The following is a 9838-nucleotide window of genomic DNA, read 5'->3' on the forward strand; positions in this document are numbered from 1 at the left end:
CTCAGATTCACGTAGGCCCAAGCCTCCTAACCTAAATGGCAAGGTGGCTTATGTCCAACTACTATCAGAAATTCCACAACACAAGATTCTACTAAGGCATTCTCGCAACCTAAGGTCAAAATGTGAGGGAAGGGAGCCCAAAGAGGAAGATGGCACACAACGTAAAAGGTGAGTGACCTTGCAAACGCTAAGACAGCTCCTAAGCAGATGCAACTCTACTTGAGGGTCCTCGAGGTCAACCAATTTATCCTGAATTGCAACTATTGTATCAAATTGAACAGATAAAAAGGCATCGTAAAACTGTGGAGGCCCCCAAAAAGGAGATCCAAGAAGCTCCAAACCACTGTTTTTGGGGTTGATACGCTTGATGGCAGGATGAAAGTTAGGAAAAGAACTGTCACGAGAAGGCCAGTATAGTTCACACTTGGATAGGTTGATGTAAAGACCAAAACTGGGACCCGACTCAGTAAAATGTGAAAGTAATGCGTGAAGACAAGATCTAGTACCTATAAATGTGCCATCATCTAAATACCACAGGTTAAGACGACATGTTTCACTAAAAGAGATGGAACGAAGAAATTGCACCAACACCAAAGAAAAAAGTAAGGGACCAAGAGGATCTCCCTGTTGGACACCTGTGGAAGCAAGAATACACCTGTGACCAAATCTCAGCTCAGCAGGTTTACTGTAGCACCAATACACCCGGGGGGAAATCTCTGGAAACTCTTTACACACACCATCAAGAAAAGCTGAGCGATTACATTAATTAAATGCATTCTTCATGTCTATTTTGAGTAGAGCTAGAGATTCATCATTGCCAAATTGGGAAAGAGAATGACGGACAGCATGGATAGCTGCCTCCAGACCACCTGGGATACCAACACCCACTTGACCATAAGGTAGGAAAAAGTCTGAGAGAAAGGGACGAGCAAACTGACAGCACAGACGACTGGCAAGGCAACGAAGAATTTCACCAACTGCAATAGGGCGAACACCCCGTTCTTTTTCAGAAGAGCTGTTAAAGGGGCACCACACAACCAAGGGGCAAGCGATGGAGAAGCTTTTCCAGAAAGCAAAAAGTTCATCAGATGAGTGAGGGTGGTAAGGCAAAGTTCAGCAGAAGGTGCAGTGTGGCCACTGACTGCATCAAGAAGGTGCTGTGCCCATAAACCAGAGGCACCGGGACTGGTACCGGTACCACGAGGAAAACCCTTCAAACATATTAATACAGCAGATTCATCTACAACTAAAGAAGCAGTCTTGGGGGCCGAACAAGAAGGTGGATCAGAGACAGGATGTCGCTGAAGCAACTCTTGAAATGCCAAATCATTCTTATCAGCCACACCAGTAGAAGTAAGAAACTGTACAGCATTACTGTACCTACCTTCCCGAGCTCAAAACAAAGCTCGAGAAATATTGTGTTTTGAAGACTGAATACAGTGAATGGAGCGAGAGACATGTAAATCATCTTGTAGAGCTTTCCAAAGATTATACAAACCATCGGGCTGAGACCAGAGATGAAGGTGGTCTAGCAAAACAGAAGCTAAAATAAAACGACGGCGGCGCTGACGAAGTGGAGGCATACATAGTGCCAGTTTAGCAAACAGAAAAAGATGCATAAAGCCCCAGACTGAAGAAATTGCATTTCGAAACTCGGTAGACAAGACTCTAGCTAGCAAAGGACAAACACTGTGGGGAATGTGAACAACAGTTGAGACAGGACAGGTCACAACATAATTCATCACTACAGAAAGAACCTCAGACTCAAGATGAGGAGGGCCAACAAAAGAACATGCAGAAGCTGACAGAAGGGCTAACTCTAAAGGACCAGAAGGAATACTGGTGGAGAAAGCTAAGGAAGGTGGTGAAGGAGAAGTGGGAGACTGACTTTCAGACTGATCACAAATTAAAGAAGGAAGATCAGAAGCAGAAACTAATGGAGCATTACAGTGCTGACCAGGCTTAAGTAAACGTCTGCAGCCTGTTTTACGAAAACGTTCCTGAGTAGCCCAACGGCAAGACGGAACAGAGCAAATAAGACGGTTACAGCAAGCAAAGAAAGTCGCAGATGGAAATACATACATAGATATGTGAACCGAGTTGATGTGTTGCCATAAAAGAGAACAGGAGGAACAGGATTTATTACAAATAGGACAAGATAGAAGTGAAGAAAAGTGATCAGCCGAGGAAGGTGGTGAAGGAGAAGTGGGAGACTGACTTTCAGACTGATCACAAATTAAGGAAGGAAGATCAGAAGCAGAAACTAATGGAGCATTACAGTGCTGACCAGGCTTAAGTAAACGTCTGCAGCCTGTTTTACGAAAACGTTCCTGAGTAGCCCAACGGCAAGACGGAACAGAGCAAATAAGACGGTTACAGCAAGCAAAGAAAGTCGCAGATGGAAATACATACATAGATATGTGAACCGAGTTGATGTGTTGCCATAAAAGAGAACAGGAGGAACAGGATTTATTACAAATAGGACAAGATAGAAGTGAAGAAAAGTGATCAGCCGAGGAAGGTGGTGAAGGAGAAGTGGGAGACTGACTTTCAGACTGATCACAAATTAAGGAAGAAAGATCAGAAGCAGAAACTAATGGAGCATTACAGTGCTGACCAGGCTTAAGTAAACGTCTGCAGCCTGTTTTACGAAAACGTTCCTGAGTAGCCCAACGGCAAGACGGAACAGAGCAAATAAGACGGTTACAGCAAGCAAAGAAAGTCGCAGATGGAAATACATACATAGATATGTAAACCGAGTTGATGTGTTGCCATAAAAGAGAACAGGAGGAACAGGATTTATTACAAATAGGACAAGATAGAAGTGAAGAAAAGTGATCAGCCGAGTAAGCACTGGCTGGGATACCCGCCATCATTGGTGAGGGCTGCAAAGATGACTGCATCATAGTGTGAGACAAATCAGGACTGTCTGAACTTGCTGGAGAGGGCACAACTTTATCAGGACTTGCTGGAATAGTAACAACTTTATCAGGGCTTGCTGAAGAGGACAAAACTACATCAGAACTTGCTGGAGAAAGAACAACTTTATCAGGACTTGATGGAGAAGACACTGCTTTATCAGGACTTGCTGGAATAGTAACACCTTTAGCTTCTTATTATTTGGAATAATCACGTGAGTATCGATTAGCGAAATGTGATATCAGGAGGGTAGTTGAAGCAGAGTTTTGTGGCTTCCCTTACAGGTGACAATGTTTATTATGCTGTTGTATAGACCTTTTTGTGGTATCTAACTGCTACGTGGGTTATAGTCTACGGTTTCCGTGACTTTTATTGCCGGTTTGTACTATGATATGCTTTTACCTTTATGAAAGCCCATACTAGGCAGTGGAAGGTGAAAAAGTTGGGAAAGGGGGAGGGGGTTAGCTCAAAATTATTTGAGAGTTGTATGGAAGCTGGAGGCTTGTTCATGGTTTCAGTGATTACAGAAGTGGCTGTAAACATAGCTACTCAGCATGCTCCTTTGTCTTCAGCCTGCATGCCAGACCCTAGGGTGTTATTCCAGTATATCTAGTTATCCCATGCTATTCACTATACATGCAGTTAAGTAGCTACAAGTCTTATTCCCTTCCTCTATATGTAGGTGATCATGAAGATGTAGTGGTTTTGGGACACTGTATTAGCTGCTTAACTGGCAAATGTGCAGGGGGGGGGGGGGACTGAATTGTTAAGGGGCATGTAGGTGATATAGAGCCTCAGTTTGTGTAGAGATGTCAAAGTAAAGATGCTGCTGTTACCCACTGTCAACAGGAACTGTCTCAAAGGAAAAGTAATGTTGCAAAACTATACAGAAGTGTGTGCTTTGCTAATGCTGCCATGTTCCATTTAAAATGATAAGCAGAAACTTTGTCATTTACATGCAGCTATCAGCCTATCAGTCCTTACACATCCAGAGCCACCTACATTTTGTACTATAAAATGACTCAGTCGATGAATGTGTGTGTGTGTGTGTGTGTGTGTGTGTGTGTGTGTGTATGTGTGTGTGCATGTAACCAGTTGACCCATGTGTGCCATGCATTGTAGCTATATACAAACACGGTATTTATCATGACACATCAATCATAACTATATATATTGATACTTTTGATAGCAAGCTACATTGTATACTTATAGTACTTCAACATGTTGGTACACTTTTCCTTCCAGCACAGGTTGTGCCGTAGGCACTTCTTTACTTTTTAAGTCTATTATGATGTCAAAATGAACAGAAGGGTAAAAAATTTTTCTGAATAATTTTCTTTGAAACTTGGGTTAGTAGATGCTGCATAACATATCCAGCGATAATCTGTTTTGCTGGGTTTTTCTGTCAAAACATACAAATCAGTCCCATAAAAGTCAGCAGCTTGTATTTCAACTTGAGCTGCCCAAGTGCCAGGTTTGGCCTTATGTTTCAAGTGACGAGCCATGGAATTATTGAACAAAAGGGTGCTGTACACATCTTGATTTGCAGTGATATGAGAGCATAATTTTTTTTGTACATTCATATGATAATCTTCATCTCCATGTACATACACTGCTACTCTTCTAAAAAAGCATTTTCCATCTGGCAACACATTTTTTATCATCTTTCCTTCTGTTAGCAATTTTCTGGTAATATTAGATATGTTTGCTGATGACAAATATCTGGGTGGAATTGGATCGTCAGGAAAGTTTCCACATTTTGTGAACATCGAACCAGTATAAACAGCCTATAAATTTAGTAAATCAAAGCAATGTTGAAACTTTATAGTAAAACACCTTCATGATCTCATCTTTAGAGTGAAAACTTCTGCTTTGTTGCCAGGAATGCTTTATTCCCTACAGAAAAATAATTTAAATACAGTATGCACATATAGACCTTACACCTTACGAAGATTTTCTATTTTATTTTCAATCGATGCAAGTGCTTCAATAGCATGTGGTTTACTCTTTTGAATCACGTTCTGTTTTTCATCACTATTGTAAGGGCTTCTGGAGGTAATAAATTTACACCGTCTCTGAACACAACACTTTTTAAGATGTTCTGGTCCCCCAAATTTCCTTTTGTCCAGGCAATAACGGCACTTTCCACAATCAGCTGCTTTACAATTCTGACATTCACCACACCGTTTTCTCTTTCTGTGAATATGTATATTGATACAATTATCAAAACAACAATAACAAAATCAATACAGGATAACCTGAGGTTTTCTTTGTAAATAAACAGATGACCTTCATGTAATTCGTGTAAATTGGCTATGCTATAGCAAAAATCTTAACTGTTATATTGATTGAAGTAGGGTACCAGTGAAATTTCTACTTTGGTATTATGAACCAATAGTGTGTAGTATTATAATTGGAAAATGTGTCAATCAGTACATCACGTGCACAATCTAAAAATAACCTAAGTGTTACAATCATGGTGTGTGCATGTGCAAGTTCTGTCAGTTTATCACTACATCTCCCCCCCTTTAAGGTTCAGAATTGTAGTCGATCTGGTGGACGTATAGCCGTTCCAGTCATTCATCGGGTAACAGTTCATGAGGAGTTGCCACTATCTTGTTGTGTGTCCTCCATAGTGGGGTTTACTATGCCCACAGGATTGGTGCCATCTTGCTGTACAGCATTAGTATTGCTATTGTTTGGGACCACACGAAGATGGCAGCGGTTACGCCTGATTGGCCCCTGAGGTGTGTTTACAATATAGGAGCGAGGAGTGTCAGCTTGAGACCTGACTTGGCCAGATGTTGTTGACTGTCCAGATGTTACCCACACCTCCTTCTCTTCCGGGATAGGAGAAAGAGAGTGAGTTCGATGGCGTCTATCATAAGCTGTCTTCTGTTTGAGTTTAAAGTAGGCGTTTAGCTCTTTAAATGCATTTAGCTCTTTAAATGATTCAAGGTATTGCCAGTGTGGTTTGTATTGTCCTCCACCTGTGGTAAAGTGGTGCACAGGGAACGTCCCATCAGTAGTTGTGCTGGGGACAAGTTGTACCAGGGTAGGGGGGGTGGTGAGGCAAGTCAGCAGAGCCAAATATGGGTCATCCGAACTTTTAAGCAGCTTTTTTTTACAGTTTGAACAGCACGTTCAGCTTGTACGTTGGTTTGCGGGTAATGTGGGCTGCTGGTGATGTGACGAAACTTGAATGATGAGGCAAACTCAGCAAACTTGTGAGAAGAGTACTGAGGCCCATTGTCACTGATAACAATTTCTGGGATACCATGTGGATTTGAGTCCCTCAATAATGGTTTGTGATGTCGTAGTTTTAAGTTTGATATCCTCAATGTACCTGGAAAAGTAAACTGCAATGAGATAGTTGGCTCCGTTCAAGAAAAATAGGTCTGTTCCAATCTTTTGCCAGGTGTAGTCAGGGAGATCTGTTGGTAGAAGAGGTTCTCTCTTTGGTGTTGAGACTCTCACACAAGTTGGACAGTTTTCTATCATGTCCTTAATTTGTTTGGTAATACCAGGCCACCATACCGATATATTTGCTCTAAGGCGGCACTTCTGTATGCCCTGGTGGCCTTCATGGATCTTTGAAAGAACCTCTCTTTGCAGCACCTTGGGAATCACTATTCTTGGCCCATACAGTACTAGGTTCTTATGCAATGTAAGATGACCCCTAGCTTGCCAGTACGGTTTGAGTTCAAGTGGGACATTCCATTTGGATGGCCAACCATTCTTGCAGTAGTCGATCAGGTTAGAGTAAACTGGGTCACTGGCTTTGGCTTCGCAAAATTCATTAAGCCGGTGAGTGCTAGCTGGGAGCATAGCAACACAGCTCTCTAAAAGACATTCTGCTTCATCCTGTAGGGAGCAGACCACTGCAGAGGCTGTGGACCCCTGTGGAGAACAAGACAATGCATCTGCCGTGATCAACTGTCTTGCCTGGTGTATGTGAGATGTCATATTCGAAATGTGCCAGTCTTAATCGAAATCTAACTATTCTTGGTGGAAGGCTATGCAGGCTTTTGTTTCCTAACAGAGGTAACAGTGGCTTGTGGTCTGTTTCAATCTGGAACTTCTTGCCCAGAATGTAGGAGAATTTTTCACAAGCCCAGGTGATTGCAAGGGCTTCTTTTTCAACTTGTGCATAGCGACGTTCTGTGTCAGTCATGGCACAGGATGCATAGACTACTGGGAGCCACACCTGGTTACTGTGCTGAGGCAACACTGCACCTAAACCATAAGAGGAGGAGTCAGAAGAGACTTTTAAGTCTGCGTTTACGTTGTAGAGGCAAGGACTGTTGGCTTTGTTAACTCCTCTTTAATTTGGTTAAAAGCAGCTACTTGTGCATCATCCCAGGTCCATGCATTATTCTTGCTAAGTAACTCGCGAAGTGGTTGACTAAGGCTTGCAAGACAGCTAGAAAATTTTCCTAAGTGGTTAACCATCCCCATGAATCATTTCAATTCCTTGACATTTGTAGGGGCAGGCATCTTAGCAATAGTGGCCATTTTCAATAGTGGCCATTGCTGTGTGATTAGGTGGCCCAAGAACCTGAGTTCTGTTTTAGCAAACCTACATTTGTCTGCGTTAAGTGTAACACCCGCAGATTGAAGTCGCTGAAGGACACGCTCTAATCGAGTATCATGTTCCTCTTCGTTGGAGCCGAAAACAAATATGTCATCCATGTGACAAAGCACGCCTTCTAACCCCACTAGGGTTTTGTCCATTTGACGCTGGAAATGTTCTGGGGTACTGCAGATCCCAAATGGCAACTAGTTAAAGCAGTACAGTCCGTATAGGGTTAGAAAGGTTGTCAATAACCTTGATCACTGCTCTAAGGGGACCTGCCAAAAGCCACTATTGGCATCGAGTGTGCTAAAGATTTTGGCGCCAGCCAACTGAGCCAGTGTGTCGTCTACAAAAGGTAGAGGGTGCACCTTACGTTGTACGTTTTCATTAAGAGGCTTGAGGTCTACACAGATTCGGATAGCACCTGTTTTCTTTGGTACAACCACCATCCCTGCGCACCAAGGTGATGGTTCTTCTACTTTAGAGATAACGTTCAATAATTCCATTATATCAAGCTCATCTTTCACCTTGGTACGCAGTGGCATAGGGACGTGACATGGTGTGAATATAGCGTAGGGAGTGGCTCCCTCTTTCAGTGTAATTGTGTACTCATCACCAAAGCTCCCTAGTTCCTGGAATAGGGACTGAAATTTCTGTACTACTGCACACTGGGTGTTTTTTACTCAGAGTCTACTTTAACTACAAGGTTTAAAGCCTCGATCGCAAGTAAGCCCAGCAGGTTTCTCTTCAGGTTTTGTATCACATACACTAATTGAATGGTTTGCTTACCCTGGTGCTCAAGTTTCTCCTCGAATTGTCTGTTAACTGTCAGAGTGGCCTGTGATGGTCCATAGAGGGTCTTCAATGGCTTTGACAGCTTGACATTTAGCTTTCGGTAGGTTTCAACTGTTATGGCAGAGACTTCTTCCCCAGTATCCAGCTTAAATAGTACATCCATGTTGTATAGTTTCACTGTGGTTGTCCAAGTAGTGGCCTGTGTGTCCTCAATGGCATCCAAAAAGGCTGATTCTAGGCTAAGGCCTTGTATGGTCGAGATTGTGTCCATATTCCTACTGCCACAGGTGCAACAATGGTCTGAAACTACTTCATCTATTTTCGTAAGACAACAGGCTACATAATGGCCTTTTTTCTGACAGCGATGGCAGACTGCATCTCTGGCGGGACATTTCTCTCTTGGGTGTTGTCCCTTTCCACACCGAAAACAAAGTTTGCCCTCAGATTGTCTTTGTTTAAAATGCCTTGGGTTCTGCTGCTGTGGTCGTCTTGTGTCATAGCTTGGTGTTCTATGGCAGCCTCGTTGCAGTTCAACCAGATCACCTGATGTTGCTCCCTTGAGCACCTGCTGCTGCTCCTGTACCGCCTCACGCTGACGGACGATTTTCTTCGCCTTCTCTAGAGTCAACTCGGGATCTAGCTGGAGTCGCTGTGAAAATGAAGCATCTTGTATGCCCACAACGAGTCTATCACGGATCATTTCGGATGTGAGAGTTCCATAGTTACAGTGTTCAGCTATGTTGTATAGTTCCACGATATATTGCTCTGCTGACTCAACAGGCAGTTGACATCGGCGATTAAATCGTGCTCTTTCGAAGATAACGTTTCTCGTAACCTGGAAGAACCCATCAAACTTCGCCAGAACTGCTGCGTAGTCCTTCCGTTCCTCTTCACTACTGTTCGTGGAGGTTACGACGGACTCCGCCTCCTCTCCTAGACAGTATAGAACGAGGTATAGAAGTGTGTTCACCTGCTTCGCTACGGAGGCCTCCTGCAGGCCAGAAGCGGAACGAAATTGTTCAAATCTCCACCATCGCGGCCAGTCATCGGGCGTCTTGAAATCAAAGGGATCGGGAGGCTGGAGACGAATTTGTGCCATGAGTTGCGGAGCACGCTGCCACCAAGTAGTATTATAATTGGAAAATGTGTCAATCAGTACATCACGTGCACAATCTAAAAATAACCGAAGTGTTACAATCATGGTGTGTGCATGTGCAAGTTCTGTCAAAGTCTATCACTACATAGTGGTTGCATCCCAATGTGGGACTGGCACTGAAGGACAAAACAACTGAGGAAGGCCAGCTATTTAAAGTGATGGACACACAGTTATTTTTTTGTGAATATCAAGCAGTCAACCGGAACATCAAATGTCACTGGTGTGAACAATTTAAGACATGATTGTACGATATACAAAAGGAACCCAGGGGGTTTACACATTATCACAAAATGGCAACAGCCTCACACTACCTTCATAGCACCTTGGTGGTATTGGTGAGGTAAACCCAATAGTGTATATGTAGCTACAGATAAAATATAATTTTTTAAAAT

General features: G+C 43.0%; 1 protein-coding gene across 1 annotated transcript; it reads right to left on the bottom strand.

Annotated features, from left to right (window-relative positions):
• Positions 1-4070: 4070 nt before the first annotated feature.
• On the bottom strand, positions 4071-9510 carry LOC136258899 (uncharacterized). The gene is made up of 4 exons (XM_066052274.1): positions 8285-9510; positions 4868-5115; positions 4756-4815; positions 4071-4706 (listed from the first exon to the last, which is right to left on the bottom strand). Exons 1-2 carry the CDS (start codon positions 9489-9491, stop codon positions 4934-4936), a joined length of 1389 nt encoding a protein of 462 aa, XP_065908346.1. The 5' UTR covers positions 9492-9510; the 3' UTR covers positions 4071-4706; positions 4756-4815; positions 4868-4933.
• Positions 9511-9838: the final 328 nt, after the last annotated feature.

Source organism: Dysidea avara, chromosome 6 (genome assembly GCF_963678975.1).
Source record: "Dysidea avara chromosome 6, odDysAvar1.4, whole genome shotgun sequence".
Classification (NCBI taxonomy): Eukaryota; Metazoa; Porifera; class Demospongiae; order Dictyoceratida; family Dysideidae; genus Dysidea; species Dysidea avara.

What these genes read in the sequence shown, in the direction of transcription:
- LOC136258899 (XM_066052274.1), bottom strand. Translation starts at nt 9,491, where the DNA reads ATGATTGTAACACTTCGGTTATTTTTAGATTGTGCACGTGATGTACTG. An exon ending in GGAGAAACTTGAGCACCAGG is followed by an intron (nt 5,116 to 8,284) that starts GTAAGCAAACCA and finishes ACATATTCACAG; the next exon opens with AAAGAGAAAACGGTGTGGTG.